Consider the following 22,712-nt stretch of genomic DNA (forward strand, 5'->3'; position numbering starts at 1 on the left):
GCCGTGCTTAGAAGAGTAGCCACCATACTGTGATGAGACTAGGGATCTGGAGGAGAGGGAGATGATGAATAAAGATTTGAAATTCGGAGGACATATTGCAAGAGTTGGTAAAATAGCTCAGAGGTAATTGAATGTACCGCATTCCAGTATACCACATTGGTGGAACTGTACTCCAAGAGATTGATGAGACCAGGGACTTGGGCGTGTTGGTGGATAGGGAGATGAAGTTTAGGGGGCACATTGCAAAAGTAGCTAAATCAGCTCATCAACTCACTTGGTTGTTGAAAAATACCTTGACGAGCAGAGACAAGCAAGTTATTGTACCTCTGTACTGAGCCCTGATAAGATCTCATCTCCTCTACTGTGCCCAGATTTGGTTCCTTCTTGATGGGGAGGAGGTGGAGAGGATCCAGAGGCGAGTGACTAAGATGATAGCAGGTCTATGGAATGAACCGTATGAGAACAGGTTGAAGATTTGTGGGTTGCAAAAACTAGTTGATAGGCTGAAAAGGGGAGATATGATTGAGACATTCAAATTGCTAAAAGGATTCTATAGGATTAATTCAGAGGATATTTTTGAGATCAGGACTGGTAGTGGGAGAACTAGGGGACACCTATGGAAGCTGGGCAAGAGTGTGGTTAGCAGGGGTGTTAGAGCTGGGTACTTTTAGAGTGGTAAATGAGTGGAATAAGCTGCCAGAGTCTGTTGTGGGTGCTATGACGGTGAGCAAGTTCAAGGCAAGGTATGATAGATACTGTGAGAATGTCGAACAGTTGTGTGGACATGATGTTTAGGGCCTCCCTCGATGAGTCTAAGGACTCCCTGGAGTAGCCCGAAATAATAATGCTACTTGGATACTGAAGAACACATTGACAAATAAAGATAGGGAGGTTATTATCCCTGTTTATAAGGCTATGATTTGGCCACTTATTGATTATTGTGCACAGATCTGGTCAGCTGTGTTTCTTGATGGTCCACAGAGGTGGTGGACAGGATTCAGATGAGTGACCAAGTTGGTGACAGTCTGTGGAATGTGCCCTATGGGGATAGTATAGTTTGAGGGCGTGTAGGTTATTAAACTCATTGCTATCTAGTGATTTTTATGTTTCATTGTTAATTTCTTAGCATAATTAGTTTTTTATAGTAATATTACTGTGGATATTTATAGTATTTGAGGTATTTCCTGATATTTTGTTGAAATACTCTAATATTAGAGTAATACTGTAAAATTGCACCAAAACCTCACAAGAACAATAGCTCAGTAACAAAGACAAATGCTAGTGAACTTGGTAACAAGGTGGTTTGGCAATGAACAGAATCATGTCGTTTTGGAAAGTAATGAGGATATAGAGTATGAATTAACTTAGAAATATCTAGACTAAAGCAAATTATTAGATGGAAGATAAGGAAATTTGAAAATGTTGAAAAGTGATTAGACAGCTTTCAGAAAACAAGAGTAAGCACTAAAAGGAGAAATAAGCACTGAATCAGACAAGATTTTTCATGTAATGATAATCAGGTAGGTAAAATGGATTATAAATATGATGTTATTAGATGGGATGATGAGATAAAAATATGTTATGGGCATTTATGGTGGAGAGATGCACAAAATCAGTCCAAATGGAAGAAGCATGAAGAGGCATTCAGTCCAGCAATGGACTGAAGAAAGATGGAATGGTGATTCAATCATAAAACATGTGATTGTCTGTGTGACTACTTTAAGTTTTCTGGGTTCTAGAATCAAAAATTTAATGAATGTAATTGAAGACCAGAAAAGTAAATAGGTAATAAGAACAAGCAATTTTTCTGGTGATAAATGCAACTTGAGAGGATATGAATGGACTTAAGAAAAAAGCAAGAGAGAAGAGTGATGTAGTGAAAATTGTCAGTATATTACCAGAACACATAATTAAGAACTATGATGGCAAATGATGTAATGTGTAGGCTATGTAAAAAGAATGGTTATGAGTATTTTGATGTGTGTAGTGAGTTTGAGGAAAGAATGAATTTCTATAAGAGGAATGGCCTTAGGCAGGGTAATTGAGAATATGATATGCAGTATTTTCAGTGTTTGTTTTTGATACATGACGAATGATATTCAGTCATCTATTTTAATTGTCGAAAGGCCAACCAGTATATCTCCTATGGAAATGCTATTACTGATTTCACACTGAAATATTACTCACAGAGAAAACTTAATTATTATAGATGAAGTCAGTGATTACTCCAAGTATATACAAAGATAATAAATCAAATAGTTTCAATTGTTATATAAATAACATATAAAGAAAAAATCATGAATTAGGATATCAACTGTCTCGCACACTGAATAAAGGATATCAAGAAATTCTTGGTTTAATCTTTTTTGCAAGTCAAATCAAAGTTTATGCATGAAGTATCTTTATGACTAGGCTACTTGTATATAGAGACTAATGACTTCACATCACTTGCCTTAGTATTCCACAATACAAAGTACACCCCCTTTCAGATATGCATTATGAGAAGTGCCACTAACTCTTAATAATGTGATACACCTTTTCACTACTTGTATATTTGAAATATATATATAAAACATACATATATATATATGAAATATAAAACATTACTTCAATGTTTATCTCTTCTAGATCAGGCTCTCACTGACGAGATCTAAAGGTTGAAACAGAAGGTTGTAGCGGCCCTTCTCATAATTTATAGCATTATACACATCAGAAATTGGGGGGGGGGAATGCTTTGCATTATGGGATAAGGCAATTTTTAAAAATTTTTTTTCACATAAGAAAAAAATAAAATAAAATTTGTGATCCACACACAAAAGGCCACAAGATCTATAGCACATTAGTGCCATGTGTGGGCAAGAGGAATAGAAGAGGAGTCTGTTCACATTTTGTTTGAACAGCTGAAGGTTATAGTCATCAGGGAAGGCAGAGTGGGAGAGACTGTTCCAAAGGACAGAAATAGATAGAATAAAAGAGGAGGCAATAAAGTTGGTTCAGTGAGTTTTAAGGTGGACTATAAAAGAGTGTTGGTTAGAAAGTGGCTCTTGTTTTAATGATTTTCGAGGAGAAAGGAATAATAGTGGCCAATTCAGTAGAGCACTATCCATGAAAGTATCTGTAAAAGAGGCATAAGGCAGGAACTGAGCGTCTGTGAAAGAGGGATTGAAGTGAGTTTGTGAGAGAGGGATCATTAATTATCAGGATTGTCCTCTTCTGGATAGAATTGAGCAATAATAGACAGTATTTTGGTGCATCACCACAAATATGGGAGCAGTATTCCATGGCTGGGCAAATTTGGTCTTTGTATAGAGTTAGCAGCTGTGAGGGTGTGAAGTAGTGTCTTGTACGAAAAAGTGCTCAGTTTTTTGGCAGTTGCAGAAGCTATAGTTGATATATGATTGTGACAGGAAAGATCGGAGGTTCAAGTCAGTCCAAGAAAAGAAATGTGATATGTTTGAATATCTCAGTATTACTGAGTTTTGGTGGCATTGAAGTTTACAAGATTGTCCTTGCCCCACTGGGATATCGTTAGGAGATCTGAGTTCAGGTCCTGGTTGTGGTAGATCTTGAGGATTCTAATACTTGAGCACTAACAGGTTTGTCAAATGAAAATGAGGAATGGAGTGTACTGTTGTCAACAAAGCTATGGATAGGATTGGAAGTCTGTGAGAGCAGGTTGTTTATGTACAAGAGGAACAGAGAGAGAGAGTGAAAGAACAGAACCCTGTGATACTCCTGCATTGGTGGGGAAATCTGAGGAAAGTAAGCTGTCCACCATGGCATATAGTGAGCCATGTTGGATAGCTTACTCTCCAGTGAGAAAGTTGGCAATCTGGTTGCAGAGTGGAAGACATCATAGAATGGCAGTTTGGTGAGTAGTTTGTTTTTTTTGTTTGACTTTTATCACCTTTTTTTGGGATGGACTGGATGTGGACCTGTTTCCATGTTGTCGGGTAGATGCCAGTTGAATAGGATAGATTGAAGAGACAATACAGGATAGGTGTTAGCTCTGGGGCACAATTTTTTAATGCAATAGGTGGGATACCATCAGGACCAGATGCCTTGTTTGTGTTCAGGTTATTCAGGATTCTACGGATCTCATTTTGTTGGAAGACTATGGAAAAAATGGAGGGAGCCATTCTTTGTGGAGCGGAGTGGAGGGAACTTTGCCCAGGTCATCAATTCTGGAATTGGAAGAGAAGAGTGATGCAAGTAAGTTGGCCTTGCCTTTTGGCAAGGTGACTACAGTACCATCTGGATGTGAGAGTGGTGGAAAACTGGGTGGACAGAAGTTGCGCCCAATGGGCTTGGTAAATGACCAGAAGCAGTGACTGCCATTTGAGCAGAGACTAGTTTGCAGCATATGGCCCTTTCAAAGTCTGACTTGAACTTCATGATTCTTTTGCGACTGTTGTGGGCAGCAGTATAAGCAGAGAGGACAGTTGGAGTTTTGGTCTTGAGCCAATTGTGGAATACAGAGGTTTTTTTCTTTTACAGCATTGGCGCACTTTTTTGAGAATCAAGGCTTGGATGATGCCTGAGAATTTGGAGTGGAATAGGGGATGAAAGCCTTCATTCTTGTGAGGATGATTTCTGTTATTCAGTCTGAGCAGGTGTTTGGATTTGGAGAACTGAAGCAGTAGTTGGACCACGAGGAGAAAGAGAAGTCACAGAGGTCCTCCCAGGTGGCATCCTTGTAGTGGTAAAGGGCACGAGACTGAAAGATTGGGTGTAGGTTTTTCTGCAGTGAAAGAGACTTGTATGAGGTTATGTTCCTAGTTTCCATGAGGAGAACCAACAGCCACCGTACACCTGGAAGGAGAGCTTGTTAGGAAGAGGTAAAGTGTGTTTGCAAATTGGAGGGGGTTTGTCGCATTCTGGTGGGAAGATTTTCTGAGATAGGTCATTGCTGATGGCGAACACCTCAGCATCCCTGTCTTGCTTGGTTCGTGAAACTGAAGGGGAGCCAATATGAGTTGTGGACGTTGAAGTCTCCAAGAAGGATAACCTCACTATTGGGATACTTGGACTGTTAAAAGTTGAGCTTTAGAGAGTTGAAGAGGTCAGAGAGTGGTTGACAGAATTTGGGCATGGTGATTTGGTAGAGAAATTTTGAGCTAGAAACAGTGGGGATTCAAGGATTTGCAGTCTCTGGAATGGTATGTCGGTTCTCCCAAATGCACAAGTGCCACCCTTGTGGTGGAAAGAGCTGTATAATGTGTAGTTAGTTCAAATTTTGAGGGCATTTGAGGTTTACAGTGGCTGTAGATGCCACTGTAAACCTCAAAGTTGGGGTTCTGAACGAATAGTAGTTCCGGTTTAGATGACTGTAGGTGGTAGTGCACATTGTTTATATTGATGTTTAGGTCACGAATGTTGAAGTGGATGCAGAAACTTTTTTTTTTGATAAGAATTAGTGTTGGTTGGTTGTTTGGTTGAACTCATAAAAAACATAAAAAAAAATGATGTTTTTATGGGTTCTTTTGAACTATTTTGTGTGGGAGAATTTTTGATATCTGCAGTAAAAACACATTTCTTTTGGTTGTGGTTGATTCTGTTTAATTATGAGGAGATAAAAACGAAGTGGGACATGCAGTGAGAGGTAATAGACTCGCAAACACATTGCCCACACATGGGGGGGGGGTCAGTCTCCTCTCCATACGTGGCCTTGACAGTCCTCCCTGCAGACACATTATTTGGTCTCTCTCCAGTCGAACTGGCAAAATATTTGGTTGCAGGATTTTTCAGCAGCTGATCGGAGAGCTTCCAGGTTCATTGCTTCCTGATTTGATCTTGTGTACTAACCAGCAGCCAACCTGCAGAATCATTTTAATGATTCTGCAGAATCATTTTAATGCTGTACCCTTCAGTGAGATTGGTATGTCTTTGAGGGTATCACTCTCACTGCATGTGGGAATTTCTTGGCATCTTTAATTTCTTTCTTTCTTTAATAGCTTTCAACTCTCACATGCTGTCAAATTAAATTGTACAAACAATATGTGCACTGAGCTCAACTAAAAAGTTTAACAAACTCTTAATGACAAATATGTAGGCCAAGATGCAACCTCATATTAATCCATCAAACTGCACCCTAAACAACTTTAAGTAAACCTTCAACAGTTCTGAGCAAACTAAATAGAGCAGATAAATTATCAGTTTCCTGTTCTGCATTTGGATTCAGAGTTTAGTAGTAGCCATCCATTACTGAAGAAATGAGACTTTCTTGCCTTCCAGTAATTGAGAGAAAATTCAAACACTGCTTCCATTCCAATGTAGAATAAGAATTCTTTCATAACGTAATCGAAGTACACATATTAGTTTCTTCTGTTCCACTCACTAGTGACAACAGTTCCTTTATTTCAATTGAACAAGTTCCTGCAAAAAAAAAAAAAAAAAAAAACCTTGAAAATATCAGCATATATTAGCTGCCATTAATAGACTGTATATCCATGCACTTTTTAAATAAAATCCCTATTTTTATATTTTATTCCTTAAATTTATGGACATTCTGGCTCCATATTATTTCAGACTTGAATTTATCTCTCTCTCCCTAAGGCTACACTCTCCTTCTCAGCTCTCTAGCTGTTATTTTCTCTAGCATTCTCCATTACTAGCCAAAGAAATGCTTTGTGAATGCATGTAAATTGCATTGCTCATATCCAGGTTCTTTGCTTTATGCTTGGCTGTCAACTTGTGCCTTTTGTATGGAGGTATCTTCTAAAAACTTCACTGAATTATTTATTCACACTTTTCATCATAAAAGTTTCTTGTTCTGTATGTATAAAAATTCTCTGCACACCAAAAAAAATTAGTTTTGGGTTTTAGAATTGCTCTACTCAGATGTCAACAGTGGTAAGTACTAACAGTACATATACTTATACTTGTCTCCATAATTTCCAAAAATGCATAACAGTACATATACTCTAAACATGCCCATATACATTTACTCTCTTGGCTACTTATTATTCACAATATTTTACAACACAAATAAGCATTATAATAAAATTAACTAACAATAACTAACAGAACGTGTATTTTACTCGAATAACTATTCAAGAAATACCCAGCAGAATAATTAGAAAATGTTTGCATTATGAGCATGTGACAAAGGCTTTCAGTTCAGTGTTAGCAAATGTAGTGTAATGAGATCTAATGTCATATTATATTGGTAGGATTATGCTAGAGGAAACTAACTAGGCTGGGGATCTGAGTTTTAGTAGATAAATTGAAGTTTAAGGGCCATATAAGAAAGACTTCAAATTCAACTCAAAGGATAATTGCAATGCTGAAATGAATGTATACGGATAAGGAAGTTATTTTGCCTCTTCAAGACCTGGAAATGACTTCACCTGGAGTATTGTATGCAGATCTGGTTTCCTTGTTGATTTTGATGCATTGGAGGAGAGTGTTAAAGGCGAAATCAGTATTATGGAATACAGATTATGAAGAAAGAATGAAATTTGTGGACTTGCACTAGCAGGCAGGAGAAAGAGGTAGTGATAAGATTGAGACTTACAAACTTGTGGGAGGGTCATATTTCCATATTCCACATTGTGAGAGAGTCAAACAGGATACTAGTAGATGGAATTTTTCATTTTATGGAGGGCAGGAAGAGGATGAGAGGGCATCCATGGAAGTTGATAATGAATGCATTCAAGAAGGGGATGAGAGCTACATTTTTCTCTGAGTAGTGTTTGACTAGAATGGATTGCCTTTGGAGGTTAAGAGTGCATGTAGTGTGAATGAATTCAATAAAAGGTATAGCATCTGGTGCCAGTGATATGTAGCCTCCCTTGATGAGTCCTTGCATCCCTGGAGATCTCTTTTAATAATAACAGTAATTTATGATAATATTTTCATGCTTGTTAATGTATCAGTTTCCCCTAAATAACATTAAGCCTCATACACTTAATAGTAATGAGTGTAACAAAAACAACATGCATAACACTGTCAACCAGTTTTGTGTTACATATCTTGTTGGCCAAATGATTATCAACAGGCTATACGCTGAAATCCCACTGTGTAGACATTTATGAAAGTTTTTAGTTAGTAGAAATGCCTTGGTATTGATTGTGAGACCACTATCTTATTTGGGTGCCTAAAGTTGCCTTGAAAAAAAAAAACTGTTTTCTAGGACAGAATTCCCAGGTTATCTAACCTTTAATATTCTCTCTCTCACACACACAGCACTATTGTGCTATAGGTTTACAACTTTTCATGGATGGGATTCACATTAAAGGGAAAAAAAAAAGGCTTGTCAGTCTGTGAATAACAGAGCTATTTTTTCGATTTAGGGAGGGTGTAAGAATACCTAAGCCAACTAAATATATAAGAAACTCAGTTGTAGTTGGTTGTGTCTGTTTCCTGATCAGTCACTTTTATATGTTGCCATTGTACTCCCAGTGTGATGGTTTATCTCAACATTTTCCAATTCTAATTAAACTCAGCTTTTTTTAGTCTTCAGAAATATTAGATGGAAAAAAGGAGTATTACAATATTACATCAGAAGTAAAAGAATAAACAATACTCAATCTACGTCATTAGGTATTGATTTTATGTTGCTAATGAAGCAGCAAATATAAAATTCTGCTTTTATTTCCTCCTTCCCTTTTTTCTTTCCACTCAGCTGAAGAGCTGGATTGTTAATGCTAAAGGATAATTGGATAAATACCTGTCCAATATCATTCCAAAAGTGCAAAAACCTCTTTTTTATGAATCAGTATATGAAATAATTTTTCTTAGTTCAGAATTCATCTGTTTGTCATATACAGTGTTTTCTTTAATCTTGGAATGTATTTTGAAATATGTATCAAAGTTAATATCTATCACCAAGATTTGTCTTCAATATGTGCTTGTGGTGCTTGCGCGCGTGCACACACACACTGAAGAAATTTTTTGAGAATTGTCAAAGGTAAGGGAAGTAGAACTAAGGTCTTTTTGCAAGGGAAAAAGACAACTGTATTTTGGAAGTATTAAAGGTTGACTATGTGTTTATTTCCTGGGTTGTTATAAGATATTGTGGAGAGATTTGTGTTGTAGGGCACTTGATGATCTTGAAGCGTGATTTTATGTGTTCCTTTATCGTGAACCAAGATAACTTTGGTATATATAATCTTTTTTTTATTTTTCCATTAAGAAATGGAGAAACTAACTGCCATTAAGAAATGGCTGTTAGTTTTAGCTTTGTTAAGATTTGAGACTAGTATTATTTTTATATCACACCCACACACAAGAGGCTACAGGTCCCATAGAAAATAAATGCTGAGTGTGGGGGAGGGGGAGCTGGGGTCAAGAGCAAGTAATCAGTTGATTTTTTTTAAAAAAAGCTGGAAGTTAGTCTCAAGGAAATATTTCATGGGGAATCCTGTTCCACATAACTAAGGTACATGAAATGAAAGATTGACTGGAGTAGCTACTTTGGTGAATCAGTATTTCAACTGTAAAATGATGTTGAGCATCTGTTGATTGTGGTGCTGTAGATTTAACAGAAATAAGGACATAATGGGTGCCAGTTTTGCTGAATGACACTCATGGAAATGTGTGTAGGACAATATATATAAACTGATCAACTGCTTTCTTCTGAATAGCAAGAATTTTTAGAGGGTTTAGGTACATTGCCTTAAATGTGAGAGCAATATTCCAAGGTTGGCCTGATTAGATTTATACAGTGTAAGTAACTGGGTGGATAAAAAGTAATGTTCTCAGGGGAGAGTGGATGTCAAGTTTTTCTGGTAGCTGAGGATGCTATGTCCGTGATGTGATTTTGCTAGGAACAGCTAGGAGTAAGAGTCAGTCTGAGAGGAGATCTGTTCTTGACTGTGAAGTAAGTTGAGAATTGTCTAAGGGTAGAGATTTGTGTTGTAGGGCACTTGATGATCTTGAAGCATGATTTTTGAGCACTACGAGGCTTGTCTTGTAAGTAGAATGAGTGGAAAGTGCCGTTCTCAGCAAAACTATGACAAAATTTGAGATCAGAGCAGGTCATTTATGTATATGAGGAGGAGAGTGGATGAAATAAGACCCTGAGAAACACCTGCATATTAATAGGAAAATCTGAAGAAAAAGCCTTTTGCTGTTTTGCATATTGAATGATGTGAGAGAACATTGGCAATCCATTTACAAAGGGAGGAAGGCAGACCATAAGTATGCCAAATACTGTGGAATGGTAATAAAAACTTATAGGCAAAGGTAATCATTTTCCACAAGGAATTTGTATTTCAAATTTCTTTTGGAAATGCAATATTCCAATTTTCTCACTGCAAGGCAAAAGACCGAAGTATTTGCACTGAAGATTTATGCAAATTTTCATTTAAGTTCTGTGAATCCAAATAAAAGCTGCAATTAAAATTACTGTAAACAATAGCAATACAGTTTTTGTGATTGAGTTTTACTTCTTGATATTATATGCACTACTGCTGTTGGTTTCTTTGTGGTAGAAATAGTTTTTTCTTTCATTCGAACTCCGTGAAGAATTACATGTGTAGCCCATATACCAGCTTAGTTACAAAATAAAAATACTCAATGTTTATATATTTGTTAGTAACAAATTCATCCCCCACTTCTTCCAAGCCTGTCATAACATAAGCAGTTACTCAACATGGTTTTACTGTTAACTCACTGAACCTGCTTCTGCCATTCTCCTTTCATTCCATCTTCTTCTGTTTTCTGGAATAGCCTTCTTAATAGTTTTTTAGCATATTGAATAGATATGATCTGTATACTAGATATTTTTAGTGAGATGGTTTTTCTACGAATAGTAATTTGTAGTTAGGCTTCTTTGGATAGCCATTAAGATTGACTGATGAAGTAGCAGTAATTGTTATTCATACTATTATATTTTATGATATTAAATGCCCACTTTTTAAGAGTGCGAATAATGCTGAACTTATCTGAGGATGGTAGCATCCTGTATAGCAGGCCTGCACAATATGCTGGCTGCATGCAGCCCGTAATGCTATTTATTTTGGCCCGTCTGCCTGATTGAATTATTTAATCATATGGGGGAATATGAAATTAGACTATTTTTTCGTCGAATTAAATTTTTACTAAGACTCTGCATGTTTTCGTTCATGCGATTAATGTCACAATCATATTTTTTTCGACTCGACAATAAATTACATTTGGAGTTATTTCCACTGTCGTATTTAATAACAAATTATTACGATTGCTTCGAGGTTTTGTTAGTGCTAATGTCGCTGCGGGGAAATTCAATTACATCTCCATGATAACGACTTGATGTCTAGAAACGAGAACGAATCGTATTACACAAAGTTGGCCGTGCCTTGACTGACTTTGGCAGTGTAGTGGTTGGTTGGTTGTAACTGGAACAATACATTACATAACTGTTATCATAACCTGCATTATTGTGAGTTTTTCGTCATTACGTTTTTGTAATTAATATTGTCAATCTCGACACAATGAGCTTAAGTAAAAAGCATAAAATAGATTCGGAACATCGAGCATTTAACCCTGATTGGACAAACAAATATTTTTTTGTCCACTCAGGGTTAAATGCTCTATGTTCTGAATCTATTTTATGGCCTCCCCTCAACAAAATAGTGTGCATTGTTTGTGCATCTATGTGTGGAAAAATGTTGGTGCAGTAACATTTATTGAACAGTATGCAAGTAAACCATTGTCAAAATTTCATTGCTTAATTCATCAGCAGGTGTTATGTTCAAAGGTTTTGCAATTTGATCATGTGATTAAAGTAGTATTTTTATGGTCAACTATATTCGAGCTCGGGATTTGAAACAATGTTTCGGGCATTTCTAGAAGAAAATGATGTCGAGTACGGGGATCTACCATACCACACTAATGTACGTTGGTTGAGCCACGGTAAAGTTTTGTCATATAAAAAATGAACTAGTTGAATTTTTTTAATCTCAAGAAGATATGGAAAAATTCCCAGAAATAATGGATGAAGAATGGAATCAAGATTTATTTTTCGTGTGTGGCATTTTGGGTCACTTGAATGACCTAAACTTACAGCTTCAAGGGGAAAAAAGGTTTGTTTTTCAGTTAATCTCTCTTATAAAGGCATTCAAAATGAAAGCAAGTTTGTTTGAAAATCAACTTGCTAAGGGGGGATATGTCACATTTCTTAATTTATCGACAGAATATTCTATCAGAATATCATTCAATGGTGGGTGGAAAATATAAGAAGCACATATCACTTCTAAGTGAGGAGTTTCAGAAAAAAATGCCGTTGAATAATGAAGACGAAGTCCACATAAAAGTGATTGAGGATCCATTTTCTGTCGAAGCAGGAAATCTACCTGTCGAACTCCAGATGGAAGTTATTGATCTCCAGTATTCTGAAAACTATCGGGTCAAGCATAGGGAGAGTACTTTACAAGAGTTTTATTCTATTCTGGATCAGGATAAATTTAAAAGTTTGTTGGATACTGCCTACCAGATATTTTGTATGTTTGGGAGCACATATACTTGTGAACAAACATTTTCGGTCATGAACTTCAACAAAACCAAACAGCATTCATTCTTAAGTGATATCAATTTAGAAGCCATATTAAGAACGGCCATTCATCAAACTTTGATAAAATAGTGGCAACAAAGAAATGCAATGTGTCACATTGTGACATGTGAAATTTAGTCACTGATATTTCACTGAGAATAAGTGTGATATTCTCAGTGAAATTATTATTAAACTTTGTGTTTATGTTTAAGTGGTTTTTATTGAGATATTTTGCAGCTATATCTGTTTGTAAATAATTTTGATTATAATTTTAATTGTAACTCTCTAAAAAATTTAAATATGCATATTAATTAGTATTTACTGTAGACCTGCTAACAAATTTACTTAAGTTTAACTGCAGTGGGCTAGTCTAAGATTCTAGGTCCGAAGTGATCTGGCCCTTGATCAGGTGGTCCAAGTTGGGTTTGGCCCTCAAAGACAATCAAGTTGTGCAGGCCTGCTGTATAGGTAGTTTCAATAATGTCCAAACAAGATAGTTTCTCATCATTTTTCTAATACCATGGTTAATTTTATTCAATCAATTCAAGAGAAGGAAATTGTTTAAGTCAGAGACATATTTTCATGATAAATGTCATCTAATTATCTCTACCTGACAGCAAGTTTTCAGCTAAGTAGAGATAGGAATTTTCTTAAATTTTCTCCGAGTAGATATGCTGTAGGAGAGGATTATGAATTAACCATTGTCAACTCACAGTTGATTTTATAGCTGGTTATTTCATTTGAAGAAAATTGAGTATAAATATTTGAATAATTCTCTCATGTCTGGAGGGAGGGGGAAATTCCAGAAAGAACTTTTATAGGAACATTAATATATAACATGTCTAAACTTACGTGAATGTCTGATCATAGTTATTTCTGATAGTTATTGTACAAAGTGAGCTGAATTTTTGAGAATGACTTGGTATGTCTAGTATGATTCCTTAACAAAATGTTTGGATAGTAAATTGTCCTTGTTCACACCTTATGAAGAGTATCTTTTCACTCATTTGAGAAAAACAGAAGGAATAATTCTAATTACTGCTCCATCAGTTCATTATTATGGCTATCTGAAGAAGCCCATGTGCAAACTACTATTTAATGAAAAACCACTTTGCCAGATTTAACATCTAGTACAGAGACCAAATGTTTCATATATTGGAAGACTCGATCATTGCACTACTCAAAAAACATAACATCAGAGTTGCTTATAAACCATTTCAGACCACTTTTTTCTTTAAGATTGACTAAAGATGGCATCCTCCTTCAAAAAATACCCAGGAGTCTGTAAAATTCATGTAGTTTGTGGTATAGGTCAAGCAAATAGAAATTTGGGAGGGGAGGAGCCCATAATAGGAAGAATCCAACTTTACTGAATGTGTATTTATTGCAGAACATAGCATGTTGTGAAGGATATAGCTACCATGTCATGTTTAGAAGAAAACTTATCACACATATCAAGAAATCCACTGAAGTACCAAAGTAATCCATAATATTGATTGGGACCAGGGATTGAGCTTGAATGTTAACTCTGGAAGTCTGGTATGATCGTTTAACACAAGATTTTAGTTTTTCTAACGATCATTTAAAATGTGTTAGAGAACAGATAATGTACATTTTATACGTTTTGAGCCTTGTTTTTAATATTTATACTGTTAGCAGTTATCTGAGATTTATTTTGTACTCTTTGTGTGTATGTGTTCTTACCTTGAAAAAGCAATCAGCCATTGATCAGTTTGGTTAATAATTGGTCTAATATTAACTAATAAATCCCAATTTTATATCCAAAACATTCATTGTTGTGTGGTACAAAATTGAAACCTAAATCTGCCACAGACAAAAGTTGCTCTGACCATTTAAGTTATGCAGATTTCATTTCCATTATGTTGCATAGGTATTATTGCCACAGGTGAAACTGCAATGCCAAGTAACTTATATGAAGCTACTTAAACAAGTGGCTTCACGTTATCTTATTGATTAAAGTGCAGAACATACAAATTGGCTGAAGAAATTCATATAATTAACAGGCATAATATATGGTCTCATAGTTAGTTTTCCTTATAATTGTAATTCTAGCTACACCCAAACTCATTCTAAGATGTATTATCGAAGTCTTATCTTTTTTGAAACTGCTAAAAAATATATGTTAGATGCAGTATATGTTGTGATTAAATGTATGTGACCATTTAATGAAAACAAATCTATATTGCTATATAGATTGAGTTTGAAAGTTTTATTAATGAAACTACCAATTTATTTTATTCAAATTCTAGAAAATACTTAAATGAAACAGCAGCCAGGAAAACAAAATTATAGTCAGTTTAAACTTGCATGTGTTGGGTGCTAATTAAATTAACTTTTTTTAAAAAAATTCAGTGACTAGAAAGTTGATGTATTCCGAATGTGTGTGTGTGTGTGTGTGTGTGTGTGTGTGTGTGTGTGTGTGTGTGTGTGTGTGTGTGTGTGTGTGTGTGTATTATTTACAGTTGCTTAATGCCAAATATTTTTTGTTCTGTCATTACATGATTTTTTCCCTCTTCTAATTGATTTTAGGCTAACATGTCTATCAATCCTTTGGAGATATATACTTATATGCATAGCAATTGCATAGGAAATGAGTTGGCTGTCTTGTATAAAGCTTGGGCATGGGAAATGGAAAAAGTTGGAAATATCAAACAAGCAGATTCAATACTCACAGAAGGTCTTCAGCGAAAAGCACTCCCAGAAGACACGCTGCAAAATGCTTACAAGTAAATATAAGAGAATATATAGAAAATTTATCTTTACTCCATTAAAATAAGTTAATTACAGTGGTACCTCGACTTGAGAACCGCTCAACATACGAACTTTTTTCATATCCTATTTTGACCTCTAGATATGAACCTGGACTTCAGATACAAACCGTGATGTTTTTCTTTTCAAATGAACCTAAAGTCTGTTTTACATTATACTTTTAACTTTTTATGCACGTTTAGCTGAGTGCGTGCTGAACAGTCTCCAGTGTAGCGATCATCGTATTTATCTGAAATACGACAAATGCTGCATGTATTTGCTTTTTTTTTTTGTGTATCTATTTCAGTATGTGTGTAAACAAACAATACACTTCATGAAGATTTTTTTTGTTTGTATTTATTATATCTACTGTATGTATTTTTTTTATAAGTGACATGTTTTATTGCAGCTTCACGTATATTTTCTGAATAATCTACCAGATAAGCGTCATTTCATTCACTGATCAGCATATTATTTTCAACATGGGGCCAAAGAAAACTAAGAAAGAAAAGAAGAAAATTGCAACAATAGAAATTAAGAAAGAGATTGTGGAAAAATATGAGAAAGGAGTCAGGCAAACTGGTGCAAGCTGTATGACTTGTCCAAATCCACCATAGCTACGTTGTCAAGAAAGCAGATTTTTATAAGGAACTGGATGTGGCAAAAGGAGTATCTATCATGTCATCTCGAAGAAATAGTTATGGAAGAAATGGAAACTTTACTACTCATCTGGATTAATGACATGCAACTGAAAGGAGATAGTGTATCTCAAAACATGATCTGTTTACAAGCTAAGCTATTTACAAAGATCTTTCGCAGAACTTGCCATCCACTAGCAGTAGCAAAGACATCAGCGAAGAGTTTAAAGCTAGCAAAGGATGGTTTGAGAAATTCAAGAATAGAACCGTATCCATCGTGTTGTTAGACATGGAGAAGGTGCTAGTGCTGACAAAGAATCTGCTGAAAGGTTCATGAAGGAATTTCAGAAACTGATGGATTCAGAAGGTTACAGACCAGAACAAGTTTTCAACTGCGATGGATTTTTAAAAAAAAATTTTTTAGGGCATTTTCTGGAAGAAAATGCCTAAGAGAAAGGTCATCACTAAGGAGGAAATGGCATTGCCAGTACACAAGCCAATGAAAGACAGATTAACTTTGCTTTTTTGTGCCAATGCCAGTGGTAACCTGAAGATAAAACCTCTGTTGGTTTACCCTCTGAAAATCCTAGCGTCTCTAAAAAGCAGAAAGTTAACAGGCACAAACTCAGCATTATGTGGAGAGGTAACAGCAGAGCTGGGTAACCAGGTAATTCTTCTGTGAGTGGATGACAGAGGTCTTTGCTCCCACAGTGAAACAGTATCTACAAGAAAAGGGTCTGCCTGAGAAAGTTCTTATAATGGACATTGCTTCAGCATATCCACCACTGTTGGAAGAAGATTTGGATGAAGAGTTTAAATTCATCAAAATTAAGTTCTTGCCTCCTAATACCACACCACTCCTACAACCAATGGATCAATATGTTATTTCCAACTTCAAAAAGCTTTTATACCAAAGCATCTTTTTCAAAGATGCTTCGAAGTTATCACCGACACAGAATTAACCCTCAGAGAATTCTTGAAGAATCACTTCAATATTCTTCATTGTTTGTGTCTTATTAGTCAGGCATGGGAAGATGTTTCTGTGAGAACTCTAAAATCAGCCTGGTAACAGTTATGGCCCGACTGTGTCCGAGGAACTGCATTGGAAGGACCTGAAAGCGAAATTGACATTATGGATGCAGTTGTCTCCCTGGGCAAGACCATGCATTTGGAAGTTGATGAAGCAGACGTAGAGGAGCTGATAGAGGAGCACAACGTTGAGCTGAACACTGAAGAGCTACAGGAGTTAAGAAGAGAGCAGGAAAAAGAAAGGGATGAGAAGGAAAAGCAAATGTCTTCAGAAGATGAAGACAGCAACAAACAAGGAGCATTTCCAACAAGTGAGGTAAAAGAAACCTTGCAGTACTGGGGCGAATTGCAAGAATTGGTTAACAAGTGGCATTTAAATCAAGGTGTTGTTTCTTGAGCCACCAATATCTTCAATGACAATGTCATTAATCACTTTAGAAGGGTGTTAAGAAAACGACAGATTCAGTCAACGTTGGATAGGTTTTTTAAACCTCTCTTCATCTAAGAGACAAAAAGAAGCAACTGACAACAAATCAAACTCCTGAGCCACAAGAAAATTTTTTTTTAGAATTTAAAATGGAAGACAATTTTCATACTAATCATGTAAAACCAAAGATTTCATAAATAAAAAATTAATATATAATGGTACACAAAATGCATATTTATAGTGTAAAATTGCTCCTTCTCGCTCCTTCTCACTCTTTCTCCATTTCTTTGCATTTTCTTCATTTAGTTGAGAATAGTTTTTTATTTTTATTTTTTTAATCTGGGAACTGATTAATTGATTTCCCATAAGATATAATGGAAAATTGGGTTTTGAGATACGAACCGCGGTCAGGAACAAATTAAGTCGAGGTACCACTGTATTACCATTTAAACAAAGATTTATAAATATTAATAAATTTTGCAATCTTAAGTTTTCTACATGGAGTGTTGTGTTAATACCTGTCTGAATAAAACTAATGGAGTTGAAACAGTGCTGTCATATATTAGGAATTAAAATGCACTTACAAAAGAGAAATATATAGACTCCTCAGGTTTTCACTACTTAAATATATGGGCTGTATTGTAAGTAAGGAGGTTCACCATTCACAATAGGATACAGTTTATGTTTTCAATGTTTCTGCCTATTTTTATTGTCATTGTCTTTTTATTGCTGATTTTCATGCCAAATTTATTGCAACGTTATTTTATTTAGTCTAGTCAGGGAATCTTGTGCTGGATTTATTCAGAAGTATAGCATCTGCATAAAGTAAAGAGCTAAGATTAATATCACCAATTTTGATATCAGGTTTAATACAACTTTCCTTCATAATGTGATCCATACACATAACAGTGGAGATAATGCTCACCCTTGTTTCACACTTGATTTAACATTAAACCATTTTCCTGTACTTCAATTCTAACTGCTGATTTAAAACTCAAATAAAGACTAAGTATTGCTTGATATAATGCCCCATTAATACCATACAACTGTAGTGTTTTGAATAGCTTTTTCTCTTGGCACCTTGTCATATGCTTTTTCCAGATCTACAAAACTTAAATACAGATCTTTGTTATATTCCCATGATTTTTTCAACTATTTGTCTTAAAGAGAAAATCTGATCCTGACAACCTTTTTGACCTGAATCTGGCTTGTTCTTCACCAAACTTCTCTTCTACAAGTTTTTTTTAGCTGTTTCTCAACTATACTTGCATAAATCAAAAGGTGGAATTCTAGATGATTGAATAAAGCAATGTGAGATTTGCAGAGGAATTTTACTGCTGATGCTTGAGATTATATTTGTGCAAACAGTGAAAAAATGCTAAAGAAAATTGAAGATATTTTGGGTAACAGCATCTGCATTCAGCCTAAATTAGTTTTCAAGACCAGATTTTTACTATAAAACATAATTAAGAAATTGTTTTAACAAGGATAATTGCATTTAATTTCAGCAGATCTGGAAAAGGTAGTATGATATGGTACCAAGAGAGATGTTCAAAATCCTACAATTATGGTGTAGATGGAACATTAAATAGAGCAACGTCTATACCGAAGAGGGTACAATCAATGTTCTAATATGATTGTCAATGACTTTTCACTTCCCTTAAATCTCAACTCTTATATCTGTCTCATACATTTTTTGCTAATCATCATTTATAAAGGGAAGCAGTAACCTGATATGAAAATTGAAGATGTTAAATGCAGCACTATTTTATGCAGAAGATTTATTTCCTAAAGAAATCTGCAAATCATCATGACTGAACTAAATTGAGTAAGTGCTGTAACAAATAATTTGTTATGCGAAACAGCATTAAGTATGAAAATATGCAGAACATGAAAACATCAACTGCACATTCTCAATGGAAAATCTACAAAGCAATTATGATATTTCAGTTTCGATAGTTTAAGTAAAATTCATCATCATCAAATTTCTGACATGTACCCTCAAGGGATGTACAGGATATGATAGTACTACATGAAAAACTTACATCATTACTAACTTCCTATCTACAATTTTCCTCTAAATCGATATATCTGTCAAGGCCAACATTGTCAGATCTTATATTTCTATCTTCTAAGGCACTTTTTACTATATCGATCTACCTATACCTTGGTCTTCCTCTGGGTCTTTTTCCTGCCAACCTGGCAGAGAACACTTGTTTTGCTAATCTTTCCTCTCCCATTCTGTTTAAGTGACCATACCATCTGAGATTAGCTCTGCTAACACATTCCTGGATATTAACAATGTCAAATTCTTTCCTAATATCCTTGTTTTTAATATGACATTGCCATTGATGCCATCTGTTCACACCCTTAATCTTTTTCAGGACTCATATCAGTGTTTTATTTCTAAAATACTTCTCAGATCCATAAGTTAAAATCTAAGAAAAAGAGATCATATGATATGACTCAATTTTAAAATTTGCACTTGCTGAGGGAGTCACCACTTAGTTTCTCGGGAGTGAAAATTAAAAATATGACAAACATAACTGAAAACCAAAAAAGAAAAGTAAAAGAGATGGTAATTCTGGTAGGTACAAATAATTTAATTAGTGACAAATATAGTATGAGAGAAGATATGAAATGTCTTTTGGAAGAAGCAAAAAAAGAAATGAGAGAGAGTAAAAATTGTTGGATTACTACCCAGATATGACAGTACTGAGTTAAGGAGGAGGGCGATGATAGCAAATGATTTCACATGCAGTCTGTGGTAGGAGATTTGGATGTGTAAAATCGTGTATTCAAGGATCTTTACAAAAACCTCTTGTATATCGATTTTACTGGTAAGCAAAATTCACTAAAAATGCTTGTGGGTAAATAGAGAAATTTTTAATTTGGAAATAATATTTTTTGTATATTACTGAATATTGTCACCTCAATATTCACAAGTAATTCCAGATGGATTAAGGTATTAACAAATGACCTGGGGCAACTGCAACCTCGAAGGTCAACAGTGCGCGGGGGTCGTTGCGTCTGAACGTAACGACCAAGTAGGGTGGCAGGTACAGACCACCTAAGTACCAAGGGGCGATGACGTAAGCGAACCCCAAGGTCATCAGAGCCAGATAAATAGCGGATTGCGATGGCGAGAAAAGGAGTTCAGTGCAGCAATTCAGTTTGGTTCCTGGCAGGGCAGTTCATGGAGTTAAGAGTTCATCCGATCCCGTTTCCAGGTCAGTGAGAACTTTTGAGGTTATGTGACGATGACCTCAAAAGTTACGATGTACGCTACGGCAGCAGTGTTTTACTAACATTGTGGGAAATAATTTATAATCACCATCGGAGACCTGCATTCCAGATAGAAAATTGCCGAGTGACCGACAAGACTAAGATAAGCTGTTTTAGAAGAAATTAAATGCCGAGTTTTCATGCTGCCAAGATCCAGATGTTCACCGATATTAAGAGGAGATCTCACGAAATCCCAGAGGTGATATCCAAGTGCAGTACTAAAGTCGGATGGTAATAGAAGGAAGTGATTTCAGGGATCATTCAGAAAAGACCAGACATCTGTTCAAAGTAAGATCTTTCCTTTGTTTAGCTAGAAATAAGAAGATTGTGACGGTGATTTAAGGTCTTGTTTTATAGTGATACTTGAGGACTTGAATTTGAGGACTTCTATTTGAAGTATTTTGTTCTATGTGAGAAAAGGTCTGGCTAAAATTTAAGGTGAAACATCGTGTGTTTAATCTTATAGCTATTGCCTAAACCCGAAGAACGTTATGTAAAAATTGATCTGAGTATTATCAAGTTTAACAAGAGAAAATTATAGACACATGGTCTGACTAGAATTGATTATGATGAACTAAACTGTAAACGTAGTCATTAGTTGTGATTTGAAGCATAGAAGCTAATTTACTTAATACTTAAAATTGACCCATTGTACATTTCATTGATGTTAAATAAATTGTTTTCTTGTTTAAATAACTTGCCTGATTTCTATTTCCAGTGCACTACTGATTATTGCCTTAAGGTAGATATTGTCATGACTGCATAACAGAAATTTTAAGTTGCTAGATTTACTTAGAATTAAGAGAGAAAAGTTCCGTGTGGGTTACTGTGTGTTATTTTTCAGAGGGCGATTCAACTCCCACCCACGAATTTGGTGGCACAGCTGGAAACTAAATAAATTTTCCAAATTCAGTTGAGAATAAACACCAGTAGGTCAGACAAAGAGATTGGCTCCAGCCAGGCGATTTCTTTGTTCTGTAAGTTTTGCACACGTGAGCTTTATTATTTGCGGCCATAAGTCAGAAGTATAGTAAAGGTTAAGAAGAAAGGTTTAAACGAGATAACTATAGTTTTTACAAAGGCGCAGAAGGCAAGATATATTTGAAGATTTGATAATATATTTAAAATAACTACATATTTTAACAGATGCAAGTTTTTCAATGTGTGAGGTGTGTTTGACAGCAGAAAAGACTTGTATAAGAGGATGACCTGCACTTGAATTCATTTGGCATCAGAAGCCTGGAGAAATTACTTCTTGGTATGAGACCTAATTCAGAGAGTCAGGAGAAAAGATCATCAAGGGAGGAATGGGGAAAAATGTGTGTGAAAGTTCAGCTATGGTATGCAAACGTGATATAGATATAAATGTCTTTGAACATGGTTATGTATGTGGCAAAGGGGTGGAAAAATATGCTTTGGGTTCGGACCTTTAAGTATGTCTTGGGAGGGAAAAGAGAAAATTCTAGAACAAGACCAAATAGCTTTCATATCTAATTATAAGAGTAGGCTAGGTGGTAATTTATTATGTCTATACACAAATGCCAGGAGCATTAGAAAAAAAAAAGGGATTGAGTTTGTTGCTTTATTGAATACGATGTGACCTAAGATTGGCATTAGTAAAACCTGGCTATCAGAATCAGATATGGTAAGTGGGATCGAGTGTAATGGGTATACTATTTTTAGGAATGACAAAAGAGATATTAGAGGAGGACGAGTGCTTCTAATGATATCAGATGACTAAAGTCCAGTTAGGGTAGAAACACAAGAAAACAATGATGGTAACAATGTCTTACGTAGCAGTTACTTTGAGGCTATTTGGTGTGAAGTGGAGGTTAACAGAATGAAATATATGGTGGAGTGTTGCTACAGACCTGGCGGCTCAGCTGCAGGGGACGAAGAAATGCATTGCCGATTTAGCCTTATGGATACTACCAAACAAATGATCATTATGGGTGACTTTAATTTTCCAAACACTGATTGAGTAGAAGAGAAATCTCATGATAAGAAAGAAGAGGAATTTATTGAATTGTTGCGAGACAACTTTCTCAAGCAGCATGTGAAAGAAGGAATTCGAGGTCAAAGAGTGTTG

At 35.6% G+C, this 22,712-nt stretch overlaps 1 protein-coding gene across 5 annotated transcripts in view; it reads left to right on the forward strand.

The window, feature by feature from the left end:
* Window positions 1–22,712, forward strand: part of LOC150102365 (mitotic checkpoint serine/threonine-protein kinase BUB1 beta-like) — a 386,807-nt gene that overhangs the window by 92,040 nt on the left and 272,055 nt on the right. For all 5 annotated transcript variants that reach the window (XM_090399214.1, XM_090399217.1, XM_090399216.1 and 2 more), the window contains exon 4: window positions 15,026–15,222. In XM_090399214.1, the coding sequence (XP_090255340.1) occupies window positions 15,026–15,222 (197 nt within the window). The remainder of the gene's footprint in view (window positions 1–15,025; window positions 15,223–22,712) is intronic.

This window comes from Typopeltis vanoorti, chromosome 10 (assembly GCF_054136105.1).
Source record: "Typopeltis vanoorti isolate ZY-2024b chromosome 10, IOZ_Tvanoo_1.0, whole genome shotgun sequence".
Lineage (NCBI taxonomy): Eukaryota > Metazoa > Arthropoda > Arachnida > Uropygi > Thelyphonidae > Typopeltis > Typopeltis vanoorti.